At 39.1% G+C, this 16,538-nt stretch overlaps 1 protein-coding gene across 1 annotated transcript in view; it reads right to left on the bottom strand.

Moving 5' to 3' along the window:
- The window catches only part of LOC134542233 (autophagy-related protein 2 homolog A), a 110,845-nt gene that overhangs the window by 66,411 nt on the left and 27,896 nt on the right, over window positions 1–16,538 (bottom strand). Inside the window, exons 9-12 of the mRNA XM_063386324.1 lie at window positions 13,609–13,670; window positions 9,339–9,600; window positions 7,506–7,644; window positions 7,301–7,425 (exon numbers count right to left, since the gene is read on the bottom strand). Coding sequence (XP_063242394.1) covers window positions 7,301–7,425; window positions 7,506–7,644; window positions 9,339–9,600; window positions 13,609–13,670 — 588 coding nt within the window. The remainder of the gene's footprint in view (window positions 1–7,300; window positions 7,426–7,505; window positions 7,645–9,338; window positions 9,601–13,608; window positions 13,671–16,538) is intronic.

Genomic DNA, 16,538 nt, shown 5'->3' with positions numbered 1-16,538 from the left:
TGGCAAACCCTTGCGGCCGGCCCACCAACAGAGGCCTACGGCTCACTAGCAAGCCGAGCACAGTGGTTGGGGGGAACGCTGGCTAGAATATTCCTGCTGTTGCAGTCTAATGCACATGCCATACATTCTTTGGAAACAAAAGGTTCAGACACACAAGTGCTCTCCCTGCCGAGCTTACTTCCAGCCTGGAGGAACATTTAAACTGGCGCCTCCAAAAGTTCGCAGTCCGCACAATCAAGAGCAGATAACAAGTGCACAAGTTTAACCTTGATTATAATCTTCCTGTGTCGCTTCCAGACTTCAGTCGCCCACACGTGGTTCCTTGGCTTGTGGGTTCCAGCAGCTCCAAAAAGTGATGCGGTTGAGTGAGCCTGTCAGACATGATGACAGTCTTCCTTGCTTGCCGAGTGAAGATGTACAATTAGCAAGGCAACCCACTCACATGCACCGCTCTGCCATCGAGCATGATGCATACTTTGCCTAGTGCCTAGTCTCATTTTTATTTTACTAAGTAATTGGATGGGTGGGCATTCTTCTATTCATTCTTAATTACCAGTACATGTAAAATGTTTGCTATAACATTAAAATTACAATAATGATAAAATGAGCGCTTAATTATATACTTTAAATTTAAACCATAGTCAATCACGCTTTTTTTATTTTTAATGGCAGCCAGGTAAAACCGTATTTTAGTTAAAAGGCATTACAAACATACTTTCTACTAATTTCCTCTAGAATCAGAAACCATTATTTACATTTATTAATATTGTTTTGTGGTTTCAATGTCTGTCTTGTTAATAACAAGTTGTTATAGATATACAGTCAAACTTCTCTGAAACGACCCCTACCGGTTTCCAGGAATAGGGTCATAATAGAGGGGGGGTCGTAATAGATGTTTTCTAAAATTTTCAGTTCATTTCAAACCGCTCCCCCCCCGCCCCCAAAAACCGCTACTCGCTAAGAAACCAGCCGTACAATGGCAGGATGTGTCACTCACAATGCTAGACGGCTTCGCTTTAAACACACTTCAACCTTCATGACAAGTCCGTCGCCCTACAGGCCACCTCTAAAGAAAAGATGTCAAAAGACAGTTTATTTTACTGGTTAGTTTACACGTACGTAGTTAAATACACTAGAACCCCATGTCACGAACCCCGGATTTAACGAAGCAGTGATTCTACGAATACATTCTCGGGAACCGTCAAAAAAATTGGACATTTTGACCAAAATGTGAAAATCAGGGAAAAAAAAAAAAAAAAAAAAAAAAAAAAAAAAGTAAGATCATTAAAATCTGTTAATTTTAACACACAGCGTATTTTTGTGTCGGCTTTAATACTTCCAATAATGTTCATGTAAGAATAACAAAAAAATAATGGGACATTTCCTTAAAAAATATGGCAGCAGTAGGTTCTGCATCGCGAGTGGGCGCACACGAAGCTCGCCTTCAAGGCTAGCTCATCTAGTGTCCTCCCTTATAACACCCCAACTTCGCTCCCCTTTGAAAAACCTTCAGTGAGAAAATGCTCTTTTCACCCTCCCTTCTCCCGTAAAATTGGGCTATTATGAGGGAGGGGTAAGACCGTTGTAAATATTTTCGGACCCCTCCCTCCCCACTAAAACACGCCCCAAAAAAAGTATGTCAAAATATGTCACATTTCACAACAACTTCGAGTTTAGTCATCTCTGGCAAGGAATTTACAAGCTTTCAAACTTAAATATAAATGTATTTTAATAGCAAGGGTCCTATGAAAAGGAATGTAGAATCCCGCTGATGCGACCCCTCACGGTTTCCGGAAAAACGGTCTTATAAACGCAATGGTCGCAATACAGAATTCGGGCCAATCCCCCCCCCCCCCCCCCCCCCAAATATATCCAAATACATAAAATACTCGCGCTAAAGGAATTTGCGTCACGCGATTTCGGCTATGCTAGCCGGCTGGTGGTTATTTTCGTTCGAAGTGTGGCGAAGGAACTTGTGTGGATCAGGTAGAAAACATTCGGCTATAAACAAACGATATAAGAACAATGCTATCCTGAAATGCTGTGACATGTTTTTGGAGTAGATAATCTAATCACAGCGACAGACCGACAGGATGCGCTCCCGCCCTTGCCGTCAGCGATGTTTATTTTGACAGCTCAAGCAATTATCTTTCCCACGTCCCTTCGCAGCGTAAAAACAAGAAGAAAAAAACACGTTGGAATGCAGATGGAAAAGTAACTATGCAGTAAAATAAATAATAAATATATTTACGGCCCTGCTAAATTTTTCTATTCAATAAAATTCGAGGTATTAGTGATTTTTCAGCAGAAACTGCTGTGTGACTAATAAACAAATTGTATCATAATAACTTAAACTTATAAAGTATTTATTAACGGCGAAGGACAGTCGTATAAGCCCATAAAAATATTTATTTTACCGAGAATGGACTATACAACCTGTCTTTTGTCACACGCGATGTGGGAGGGGAGGAGGATGCTGGCCGGACGAGTTTCTTACGCTCTCGCAGAAGCTACCACAGCAGCTTTTCGTGCTGGCGGGTAAGATAACATGACAGCTGAGACGGCTTTTCGTGCGATAGTGGACGCGCCGAGCTTTGCTAGACACTGCCGCGTTGACAGTCCAGCTCTCGCCAAGATAAACGTGAACAAATAGCGCCCAACAAAGTGTAACAGACTTGTTTTTCAGCAGATTTTACTCAAATTTTCGACTTTCTCTGCTCAAATTTTTCACGGACTCTCAAAAAACGGTCGTATAAACGAAATGGACGCATCAGAGGGGGGTCGCATCGGCGGGATTCTACTGTACCGAATAAAATCAAGCTGCTGTCACCAAACAAAGCATAAACGGCCCAATGCGTGGTCGCTGCGTTATTGCTCGCACGAGAGGCGAGACGTGGAATGTTAGAAGAAAGATAAATGCGGGGGAGACAGACGGCAGCCTGTGTGTTTCCTGCGTGGGGAATAAGTGGCGTAGCCTCTTTTTTTTTTCCTGGGAGAAGCGACCTTTTTCTATCAACCCACGGGAAAAGATAATTGCTTGAGCTGTCAAAATAAACATCGCTGCGGCAGTTAAAACAAGTCCGCACTCGGCAAGAGAAACGCAGTAACACGCTACTCACCACAAAAAACTTATTTTCTGTCCGATTTTCTTCGGATTTTCGGCAATTTTTTCACGGTTCCTCGAAATCGGGTTGTAATAGAGAGGTGGTCGCAATAAATGGGGTCGCAAAAAAAAGGTTTTACTGTATACAGCAAGTCACTGCTACTGTGTTTCATGGATGTCTATTGTTGTTGGCTTTCACTGTAAAGTGGGCAAAAACAGACAATTACCACACCCCTGCAGGAGTCACATATAAAACCAACTAACTTCACCAAATTGTGTGCTTGCTTGACTTTACCTGCCCAAAACAGTGTGCAGATAAAATAAACTTTATTCACCAAAACTTAAACTCACTGGCTAAACTTTCAAACGTATAGGGATAGCAATAGGAGCAACAATTAAAACAAAATTAAAAATATTGACTGTAAATTTACAACCTAAAAATTTAAGTAAATATTTTTCAATAAACCACTGATTATCAGATAATAGAAAAAATTACAATGGACAGTGAGTGGAATAACTTTAACATATATCAAAAAACATTTACCATCTAAATAACAATATAGTTAGTATAAAATACAGAATAACAATATTTAGGAGCTAACCATTATTTTTTTTTTTTACTTAACACTGGCTGCATAACCAAATTGAAATAAAAATGACTAGCCCGGGCTTCATTTATTTATATTTATCGTAACCCAAAGATCAAGTCCCCCAAAGCGGGTGCTTGAAACCGGCAAACATTTCTAACACAAACGCAATGAGTAGCGTGATTAAGTCTGATTAGCATCTTTAAATAAATTTTCTAAAAATCTTCTGCAGGTACTTGCTAGAAAAAGGTAGGTTGTAGAAAAAGAGGTTACTCATATTTACAACTCCGTTAATCCACAGCTAAACCCGCACACCCCGCTGGTGCGAACAGCTAGGTTTACACTCTTCTTACAGCACAAGTGTATGCTTGTACTGGAGTTCGACTGGCAGAAACTGGGCCCAAGTCACTTACTTGAAGTCCCACAGAGATAGGAATACCTCTGCAAGGTGTGTTTCTAGGATAACATATAACATGCCAAAAAACATGGCCTCGCAAAAGCAAGGATCTGTCGTGCATGCTTGTAACACAGCAGGCGACAGGCACAACCACACTTCAATCTCGTGCGCGCCAACACGATGCTCAACACCTCAGCTTCATGACCATCACGAAAACATTATGTTAAAGCCACTGTGATTCAACACATTTCATGACAGTTTAAGTCTGCGTTGCGAAACAGACCCGAGCACGCCGCGAGGCGTATGCTTTGAAAGCCAGCGGTCAACTCTCACCTACACCGCAACACCGCCATGTAAGATCAGTCCACCCACTAATGCCGCGCTCAAATTTGTGTTTATTTGCGGATTTCACATAAACTTGTCACCCTGGCGACAGAAAAAAGAAGTGTTTTTATTGTATTTATTTCTGGATCCTGAATTCGAACACAATTTTAAACAGATTTTTTAAAATTACTTTGTTTACCTTTTTAAGAGATGGTAAATTTTGAGTTTCGCCGAAGAATGTCGTACCTATGGTGGCAACACTGAATGACTGTAGAACATACAAGAATTTTCTAGTCTTATATTCACATTTTAAGAGAAAATAAATAGTAAGTTGGTAGTACGTTGGATATAAATCTGCGTTAGAGGGTATTTTAGTTTTTAGTCAGTGTACATTGGTAGTAAGGAAAAACTGGTATACTCAAAGAATAAAACATGTAAAGTGTGCGGCGAGAGTTTAATAGAGATGCGTGTGTGCGGAGAGACAGACATGACTTGGACGATTGTTGGCTGTGCTCTGGTGAAGGATGGATCGTCGAGTCGCCTCTATGGGGTGTTGCCTATCAAATAAGCATGAAGGTGTTCAAGAGTCTGCGCCGTTGGCGAGTCAGCTGTGGTTTTCATCGTGGAGTGCAGATTAGCCTTGAAGTGCCCGTGGGCGGCTGTGAAAAAGATAGTTAATGATATGGCTGGCATTTATACGATCTGTAGTTCGAGTTGTATTCTCTGGCTACATATGGAGAATACGGGGGAAGTGCCAGCACAGGCATTCCTGGCTCAGGTGAAAAATTTAAGCAAGACGTTATCAAGTAAGTGAGCCCCTAGTTTGGATTTTGGCCTGGCCGAAGATTTACCCATTTTATAAACTGTTTGCAGTGTACTTCCATGAGGTAAATGGGACTGTGGTTTAAGCAGCAAATGGGGGCAGGAGAATTTCCTATGACACCCCGTGGTATTTCTCCACTTTGGCCTTTCTTTTGCAATGCCAGTAATAAACTTTTATTTTCAAGTCATGTACGGAGCAAGATAAATGCATCGCAAGAGAGAGAGGGTGTGTGTGCATGTGTGTGCATGAAGCCATGTGGCAGCGTTGACGGTTCTCCCTCCCTCTCCTAAATGTCCCGTCAACTGGCACCCACACAATTAACGTGTCTATCTTGACAGGTGTTCATGAAGCAACTGTGCCCAATCATTATCGTTTTATTGATTTTTCTTTCAACTGAACATTCCATGACAAAATTGCAGCCATCGTTGGTGGTTTTAAGTGCACCTTTTATACTCCTCCAGCCCCGCCCAAGTTTGCCGGTAACATGAGTGCTAGTTTTTATACAAGGAACTGACACACAGTAGCTTGTTGCCTCTTCTCTCTCTGGGGCAAAGGGATAGGTGAAAAAAATGAAATATAATAGACGAAAAGGAAACAAGGATATAATAAATAGCAGTCTTCTCCTTTGTCATTTGTGTTAGGGAGTGTGGAAATAGAACGCTTAAAGGGAAAAAAAAGGGAGGGGGGGGGGGAGAAGTGGGCCGCCTCACACCCTATTGTATAAAACAAAAAGGAACCGAGGGTAACACCAGTGCTCTATTTCTTACACGTCACCTTGTATACATGGAACTCTAGTGAAGTCAGATATATGGTGTGACCCTTATTCGAGGGCGACCCTTACGGTGAAAATGTTACCAAAAATTACAGGTGCAACCCATACGCAGGGGCAACCCTTCTGCTGGTAAATACGGTATATAAAATGATAACTGGGAGTATATCCAATACTGATATACATAAATGCTCCAAGTTAGCTGCTACTGTGCCCATTTTCGATAATTCAATACTGGCTAGAAAGATTGTGACTATTAATATATACTCAATGGCAACTTAGCATTACATTTTTTGATGACCATGGCAAAAGAGTGCCTGTTTTAACTGCTGTAATCCACGGTCGTAGAAGTTTTTTTTTTCCTGTTAGGAATGCTTCACGTAACTAATACAAACACCCTAAATAATAGTTTCTCTTCAAGAACTAAAAAATGTAATAAAAAAAATAAAGTGTTTTTTATATTTATGTAGCTTTTAAAGTGCTGTAAATTGTAACAGTTTCTTCGCGTACCTGAATTTGCAGAAAACAACCACTGAAAGTTGTGATGTGTTTAAGATAACCGTTCAGAAAGTATAAGCTGGCCTTTTCGTGTTATGGTTTACTACAACACAATTGTTACGATGTTCTGGCAAGTACCTATTAGGCATAGATTTATGATAGAAAACATTTTTTTTGTGTAAGTTTGTGTTTATTTGGTGCTTATTTAACAGGAAAATATAATTAACCCCACAACTTATTAAAAGAGGGATGTTTAAATAGGAAAAACATGTTGAGCAGTGTCCTCTTAAGGGTTTTATTGTATTATGTTCATGTCTTTTCATGGCAATTGTAAAGGAGTGTCGGTTTTTTGTATTGTAGCCCTCTGTTTATGTTTATTGATTTTTTTCCCACTACTGGTATGCATGAAGAAACAAATACAAATAATAATTGGTTTTCAAGTTTGAACTGTCACAAACAGTTCATGTTTTTGAATCGTCAACACAATTTTGGCTATACTGTTTCGCGAGACAGTATTGAAATAACTTTGAATACTTGCTGCATGTTTAAAATTAGTATTTTTCACGGTTTTAATTATGCGGTCTCGTTAAAACATCTAAACTGGATATTTATATGCCATGAATGACTTTAACATCAACAGTGAATGTTGATATGTATGCTATGTCAAATATGTATTTGTAATTTCAAAGTAATAACATTCAAAATTAAACTGAATACCTATAACAAACAGTTTGTAGCTGTATTCGTACTCAAGTATTTGAGTATTTGCACAGACCACAGTACACTAAGAGTGACTTACGAGATGTCGGAGCGCGGCTGGCAGAAGAGCCTCTTGTGAGCACGGCGCACAGACTTCTCGGCGTACTTGAAGTGCAGCTTGAGGTCCGGTGGCGTTCCCAGGGGCGGGTCGCTGAACCGCAGCAGCTGCAAGCAACGCACGCACTCTGCAACTCGGCTCGGGTGGCTGCCCGCTCCGGGGACGCGAGGCGGGCGGCGGCACTCACCTCGACGAGCTCGACACGACCCTGGTCATCCAGGCACTCGAGCAGCTCCAGCCGTGCCACCGTCACGCACCCGCTGATGAAGCGCGTGGCCTGACACGTCCTCTCGCTGGCCTCGAGCACGACCGGCGCGGCTAGAAGCCTGTGCGCAGCACGCCCAACAGTCTGGTCACAAGATATCTGACCCCTGACTAAATCAAGTATTTTAATTAGCGCAGGGTCAAGTCCACACATCTGTTATTTTTCCATGTGAAATTATACAGGCACAACATTGTAATCACGTAATATAAAGCATACTTTATAATTATAATAGAACAATCTGCAATATGTATAAAACCATCTATTATTTGTAAAACTTATAATATAAGACCATATAAGTTGATTTTGAGTACTGCATAACTTCCATTCATTATTATATTATAAAGATTAGACATCAAGATTAAAATTATCTCAAATAAGAAAAATAATAAAAAATTGGTTGCCTGTAAAGTCGGTTTACGGACGATAGTTTAAAGTGACGTCATAACAAAACATTGATGAAATGATTGCATACTTTTATGAATAAAATTGAATAATTTTTATTGAATTATAACTATTTTGTATGGATACAAAGAAGGAGTAAAATTAAATCTACATTTTAATTGATAAATTTACTTTTATTTGCACTCATTAATTCAAATATGTTTATTACTTTAACAAAGAGATTATTTTAACTATAAATTTTATACATGTTTGCTATTTAAGTTCTTCCAATCTGTGTTACTCTGTTAAGGATAGAAGGATAGGATGATGATAGGAAAAGTAGGAAACGAATGGGAGTGTTTCAAGTTTAATGTGCCTCGAAAAAGTCAAATTGATGGTTGTTTCAAACAAGTGGAAGAGAGATAGATGCGGAGCAAGCGTACAATGAGCGTAACGGGACACAGCGTAACGGGACAATGCGTGTTACGGGACACTTTTTCGTGTGTGCAGCCAGCGTTCATCGATTTATTAGACATTGTCATGTCAAAAAAAACAACATTGAAATATATAACACAATTTCAACAGTGGCAAGACTATGGAAAGACAACTACCTACCACAAAACTTTCAACACCTTGGAATATAAGAGGATGGCTATAAGACTACCTATAAAGTAAAGTATGTGGCCAACTTGAGAACAAGTTCACTTTCTGTGCAAGGAACCCTCCCAGGCATAAGGACCTAACATGCACTTACATACTGGATAACTTTCAGCATAAAAAAAAATTCAAGAAAAAGATACTGAATAGAATATAAAACAATAGCAAATATATGAGTTCATCCCAAGCATATAAACTGGCTACAAGCATACTATTACCACAATAGGATGCTTTAAACTTAAAAACAGAATTTAATATAGGTAACATTTAAGAAAACTGTAATATTTACATTTACACTTACTGGCTTCAAAAAAAAGGAAGGTGAACAGCTCTGGCCTAACAATATAAAAATTTTAAAATACATATTAATTAAAAAAGAACATCCCATTTGTAATTTAATCTTCTTAAAAAAATATGTATAGTATAATTATCAATGTTATTTAAATTTCCAAAAAAATTCCTTAGCTATCATTTACTAAAGTTTTTGATAATCAGAAATTTCACCGAAGTGGGTACCCAAATTATTTGATAATGCAAAAATTATCCACTCGTAACTATTCACTTGTATTCTACTGAAGACAGATATGATGCGAACCATATTCGAAGGCGACCCTTATGAAGAAAAAGTTAGAAATTTTTCGCCCAAAATCATAGATTCAACCCTTCTGAGGGGTAAACACGGCAGCACAGTTGTGCGAGGGACGGGCAGGGAAGTACCTGATGTGGTTGAGCGCACAGGCTGCCTGGAAGCGGGGCCGCGATGCAGCAAAGTCCTTGCCGCCGAGGGGGCCCAGCCCCAGCTGCAGGAAGAAGCGCTGCGCGGCGGCTTGCATCTGCCGCACGGAGCTCGTGGCGAGGGACGCCCCGTCGCCCCCGGCACACACGGTCAGCACGTCCTCGTGCAGGAGCACCACCGCCACGCTGGCGAGGCGCACACGAGACCGAGTCACGTCGGCCGCCAGCTCCGTCTGCGCCCCGTCTGCAGGGCCGGTGCAAGGTAAATTGGCGCCCTAGGCGAAAAACCTTAATGCCCCCCCCCCCCTCCCCCTCAACCAAGACACCTCAAAAAAATTTTTCCTTGCCTCAAAATACATCACGTAAGCCTAAGATTTTGTCAACAATAAAATGTAAGCAGGCTTGTGTTTTTTTTTTACATTTTTACTTATTACAAATCATAAACAGGTCACCGTGGACTTTCAATAATTACTTATATCAATATAAACATTCCAAACTGTTACAAAAATCCATTTTCATCTAGTTTCAATAATCGTTAAACATATTGTATCAGCTGTTATGTGTGGTGCTGCGCCGCCCCCAGCTACTTGGCGCCCTGGGCGGTTGCCTAGTTCGCCTATATGGACGCGCCAGCCCTGGCCCTAGGCGGTTGCCTAGTTCGCCTGTATGGACGCGCCGGCCCTGCCCGTCTGCAAGACACGCACACCTCAGCGACGGCACGCTGATGACAACCCCGTGCCCAATAACAGTTTACGGTGATCGGGATTATTTGTACTTTTTTTTTGTCCCTACCATTGGTAAAACACAAACCGATACACCAGTTACAAAATCTGTTTCACAACTGTTTTACCACACGGTCTTGCTATCTCCCTTCGTTACTAAGCAAAATGGTGGGAAAAGGGAAGGGAAGGTGTAACTTCCTGCATCCCCTCCTATTACGGCAATACAAACATGCAACTGTAGTCACAACCCGGGGATGGTGACAGAAGTTGGTCGCTGCAAGATACAACACTTTCATAGGGTTGCTGACAACTGGGATTCTCACACAATGCCACTTCTCAAAACACCGAAATTAATTAGTTCCAATGTGTGCATATACCATCCATTCATCAGACTCATCTCAATTCTGTGGCATGAAACCAAAATAAGAATTTATCTAAAATTATAACAATACAATTTGAGCATCTATCACAAATAAAGCTCAGAAATATAAATCTAACTAGATTCGGATTAAGTTTTATATACGTAAATTACTATCACTATTACTTTTCTTGTTTTCTTCAATATTATACTAGCACTAGATTTACAGAAGTATGAATTTAATATGTGATTGGTATAATTTAACTTCAAATATTCAAGTCTTTTACCAGTTTTAAAATACACTACAGTTCTTTACTTGCATTTTAAACATTTTTCTCCTTACTAACATACTCAAGTAAAGGTTATGTGAAACTTTTTAATTGTAAAACATTTATAATTAATAACCACCATTCTATTTATCACAATTTTACATTTCTGTATACCTCTTGCTTCACGATAATATTATTTCTTAACAACAATCTGATATTTTTTACTACACTGAGACACCATCCATCTTTTGCTACTGACGATAAAAATATTTGATTACAGTGCCAAACAAACTAGATCATAAATAGAAAAAATCACCAACACAGCCAGTAGTTACAGGGAGAAAATGGCCACATAATTAGTGGCAATTAAAAATAAACTCCCCTGCAGATCATCAGGTCATTATGGGAGAAAATGGTGATGCAGTTAGTAATGAATATAATTTACTGGCTACCCTCTAATAACTTCAAAAAAAAAATTGCCACCCGACTCACTTTGTGACTAACAGAAGTAGTTCGTCTTTACCACCTCAGTCAACTGATGTGTAGTAATTCTGCAGCATATTAAATAAAAATGTACAGCCATTGACTTGTGCAAAGATCTGCCGACGACTTTACAACACCAGTTGTAAGGAAATGTTACTTGGGTCAGCTCAACTGTACCCTACAAGCTTGGACATTTCTTCACAATGGAACAGACGATCATGACTGACCAGCTTTGACTGCTGCCTATGATGTCTCTACGACGATCGTGACGAGAAGTTACCTCTTGACACACATGATAATTCAAATGGAAATTTCATAAACAGCCATAACAGCAGAGAACGATAATCATGTCGAATCAACACTATTTGTATTTACACGCAGGTCCTGATCACAGCATGCACACTCTAATTCGTCGTACTTCTCTCGCAATGCCATCCTGGCATTCACGAGCTGGTGTAAAATTGAAAATCTTCAATTTTAATCCACAATTTTACCAACAGTGATCTTCTCGACCTGTCCTCCCCGGCATCTCGTCATCAACCTCCACCACAAGACGAGCAAATAAAAAAAAGGGGGTGAGAACAACATTACCAAGCCCACAGCACAAAATTCCCGAGCCACGCTCCGAAGTTAGACAACCAGAGCTCACCGCCGCGCCTTCAGCGCCAAGCACACTACAACTCTGAGCAATACAGCGCTAGCGGCAGCCACAGGTAAGCCTGTGCGAATATCAGTTTTTTAGTTCGAATCAAATTCGAATATGAATACCAAATTATTCTCGAATACGCATATTGAGTTTGAATAATTGGAATGAGAATTAAAATACCATAAAACATGTTATATCACATCACATTACAATATGATAACAGGTATCTACATATTTACTGATACAATCTACTATGTAGAATCAAAAAACTGACAGTACTTAAAATTTTAAGGTTCTCCAATTTTATAATTAGTTTGTATTAAAAAGAGTCTTGTCACATCACTACATATTAGCTAATTTAAATTTTTGTGGAGAAACACAAGCTGCTCTACATTTTCGGGGAGTAGACTCTCTCTTCTACATGTCACAATGTTGCCAGCTGTTGAGAAAAGTCTCTCACTGCACACTTGTGTGGCAGGTATAGGCAAGAACTTTCTTGCTACCATTGCTATGTTTCGGAAACAAGTGTACCCCTTCTCTGACCAGAAACTGAAAGGATTTTCATTGGATAGTTTCTTCGTAGCTTGCAAGCGTAGACTGAGCTGCTGTTGAAGGTTTCATGTAGGCCCACAGAGATGACTTCTCCTCACTTGTCTCAGTTATAGTTTCAGCTACTGTGTTCAGCTTACACAGCTTACATACCTCCCTGCACAAATTTTCAACCCATATTTTTTTTCATCCTCAAATAGTGAATCTTTGAACCGTGGACCTACCATCATAGAAAACACATTTACTTCACAATCTTGGTACACCATGTAACGTGATCACAAGCTTTTAAGTAAGTTCTTGGCAAGAGTTTTTTTGACGCGCGGGACAGGATAATTGCCTGAGCTGTCACTACGCGAGGAATTTGGGAAGGGTGAGAAGGTTACGCCTGCATCCGGTCGTTTACTGTGTATTATCCTATTGAAAAACATTGCCGTAGCATGTTATGCTTTTGGAATCTTTGCTGTGAGTATGCGGCCAGATGTTTTCCACATGGTCTGTACAATTTTTTCTCTTCGCCGTCACGTTCGGAACGAAATTACAGTGCCGACAAACCATGTTTCACCCTCTAATCTGAAAACTGCCTCCTATAACACCCCTGTTGTGTGGATTTTACAGACACGTATTTATCTTTATCAGGATGCTGACAGTTAAAATCTATTTTAAACGATCTGACGACATTCTTCTGCATAAAATACGTTAGTTTACGTTCCGAATTACTGTGTTCAAACGGGCTTTACATGGCCAGATGTAGTGGAATAAGTCCACATACATAACTCTAAAACATTACGAAAATCCCGCGAAACTTTTGCCCCCGCCCAATGAGAGAAACCTCCGTGATCCCGAAATGTTTCCGGGTTTCAGTGATCCCGCTCAGCCTTTTTCGTAAATGACTGAATATTCGTTTTTTTTGAAGTGTTAGTATTCGAAATCGAATCGAATACGAATAATAAACTATTCGTTTTGATATTCGAAAATTTGAATATTCGCACAGGCCTAGCCACAGGACTTACGACCGAAATCGCAACACGCGCTCACAGATAGTGCGCGGAGTACTAGCAGGCCTACAGTGCCCCCGACGACCACCAACCCAACAAGCCGAAGCAGCGTCACAATGTCCCTGAAAACGGCCGACCAACACCAGAGTGACAGAGTGGTCGAACCAACTCGTGCAACTCGGTTCATCTGCCGTCGAACCTTCGTGCGGGACTGAAGCGGGCCGAGTTACCTCTGTGCTTCTTCTTCCTGTGGTCGGGAGCAGAGAGGTTTGCGGCCTGCGCAGCAAGGGGCCTGCACACACAACAGTTCCGAGCTCTAGATGAGCTGCAAGTGGTGCTGAGGTTGGCCGCAGCCAGGGGCGTAGCCAGGGGGGGGTTTTAGGGGTTCAAAACCCCCCCCCCCCCCAGCACCAAATCTTTAATTAATTTCTTATTCATCACTCAAACAAATTTCATACTAAAATTAATAAAAATTTTACCATTACAATATTTAAATTTAAGTACCGAAAACTGCTAAAATAGCACTATGTTACACCTTAAAATCCTAATTTTCACGGGGGAGGACCCCCGGAATCCTGCTTTAATACGGGGAGGGGGGGGGGGGGGCCATGCTTATTAACACCCCCCATACCCAAATCCTGGCTACGCCACTGGCTTCAGCACGCCTCACGCACCTGCCAGCACTAGTGCTGAGTCATCACCACCATGCATCACTATTACAAACCCCATTCAAGTTGTGTTATCAGTATTGGTACCGCTATATTTGAATTTGTTTGGAATCATAACACTATAGTAGTAGTAGCAAATTACATAATCTGATATTTATAAAATTTTATGATGTATTTTAGGTTTAATTTAATGCACGCGTAGCGCTTACAGAGCTTACCTCAACTATTTTAGGTTAATATAATTATAAGTCATTAATTACTGTCATATGTAAATTATCTGTGAATCAATTTAGGTTTATTTTTGGATTTTTGCGCAGTGCACCAGGAGAAGTTGTCAGCATGATTGTTTGAATTACTCTATGGCTGAAATGTAATCTTGAAGAAAAATATTGTGCTTTGTGGAGGAAAGATTTGTGATGAAAAGTTTAAAAACTAGTTTAAAATTCTGATGGTCTTTATACGAAGGGTTTGCAAATTGAAGTCTGAAAAAGTTGGGAGGATTAATCACCATTTTCAAGATGTATTCTGATTTGGAAATTCAGATGAGTATGGGTCAAGGCTTGGCTGCATGATTAGTCATATAATGAAATATCTTGGTAAGCCTTTTTATTTAGCTTTAGTATACAGTGAAGTGTTAATATTATTGGATTTCTGAAACTTTATCAGTGACTGCATGATGTTAAATGATCATTTTTAGTAAAAGTTAAAATTTGGAATACAGTTAATTCGGTAAATATGTAGTTGGGCGATATTTGCTAAAAAAAATTTTCTAATTCCGAAAATACTTTTATTCTATGCTTTTTAACTTCCTCTTTTCATAAAACCCGGCAGAAATAAGAAATTACAAATACTTTAGGAGATATAGCCGTTCTTATTTTGCAAATACAAGACCTGTGCAATCATTCGACCGTCACAATTTTTTATTTTCCGTGTGTTCATCAATGCCTAATTAATTAAAATGGTCGATTATATCAGGTCAGTTACATTATAAATACTTTCAAACTAAGCGGACATTAAAAATAATATAAATTAATTTTAATGGTTGTTTAGTTTTAAAGTATTTATAATGTAACTGGCCTGACCTAACAAACCAAGACAAAGGATTAACAGTAGGAATTCACGTAATTTTTTTTATTTTACTTATTACTTGCGCAACAATATCCAAATAACAAAAAAAAAAAAACATTAAAATTTGAAACATTAAAAACTCACCTAAGTTCAGGTGACAACATTCTCCAAGAAAAAAAAATTGTTACTCGTAAACAAGAAACAATGGTCAACGCCGCATGTAATTATCCGGACAGTAATATCGGTTTCACTGTCAGTAAAGGATTGTTTGGAAAGGTACGCGACGAAAATTGAAGGTCACGCCTGGGTGGGCAAGTCAGCCAGCCGACTGGCGATAAAGTACATAACCACGTATCTCCCTTTATGCGGTGTCATATTTGTCATACAAAGTGCGATGGGAGGCATATAAAGATAAATGGTGTGACATATTTATAGTTGAGTATTATTCTACGCATTTATATTACGTAAAGTATATTTTCCTACACAATTTTGGGACACATTAAATAAATTAGCCTTGCTATTTATGGAAATTAATGCTTCAGAATACGCGCTTTAGAATAACACAAGCATATTTGAACGAATCAGTCGTGCTAAGTGAGGGATAGGTGTACATTAATATTCAGCCAGACTGATTAAAACTAGTGACTTTTTATTCAAACTTATTCAGGTTCAGTGATATAGGGACAAAAAGGTTTTTCTGCGAACCGACTGAGCCTAGACTGGAAAATAATTTATTAATGTTATAACCCTGAGATTGATAACTTGAAAATATTCAGAATTTCAGTTATCTGAGGTCCAACATAACATTAGCTATCTGCTTAATTTCATGTTCTTAAGGTATTCAACTTTATGGAAGAGACACTATGATCAGATAAATGGTTATTTTATTGTTTTGTGTTTAAGAAAGTAAACCTGTTATAATCAAGGTAAGATGCTATTGTACAAGTGTAGTGTTTTGTATAAGCATACTACTATGTTGTTTAAGTGTTAAATGTGTTATGTTAATTTTGTAGATTATGAAAGTTTTTTTTTTCAACTTAGTAAAAACACTTATCATTGTCTACACACTTTTTGGTTTTGTTATAGTCAGAAAATAGAAAAATTTAATATTATTACTCATATTTGAAAGAATCCCATTGATGACACAAATATAAATAATAATTTATTACTTAATTTTGCAAAGTCAATTATAGATTTCCATCATAACACTAGATGTGTTTTTTAACTACCTGTTATTATTACATTTGCAATTTAACTTAAGTTAAAATATAGGGTTGAAAACATAAGTATTTAAATTATTTTGAATATCTGAGAGATACCATTATGTTAAAGGGAACAACTATAATTTTGATGTGTTGATTTATGCAGAGATTAACTGAAAGAGTAAATGAGTTTCCCTTTCATGTTAAATATTGTAGAGATAA

Source organism: Bacillus rossius, assembly GCF_032445375.1.
Source record: "Bacillus rossius redtenbacheri isolate Brsri chromosome 4 unlocalized genomic scaffold, Brsri_v3 Brsri_v3_scf4_2, whole genome shotgun sequence".
In the NCBI taxonomy this organism is placed as follows: Eukaryota; Metazoa; Arthropoda; class Insecta; order Phasmatodea; family Bacillidae; genus Bacillus; species Bacillus rossius.
The sequence above is the reverse complement of the archived record's forward strand: the minus strand, read 5'-3'. Positions and strand labels throughout refer to the sequence as shown.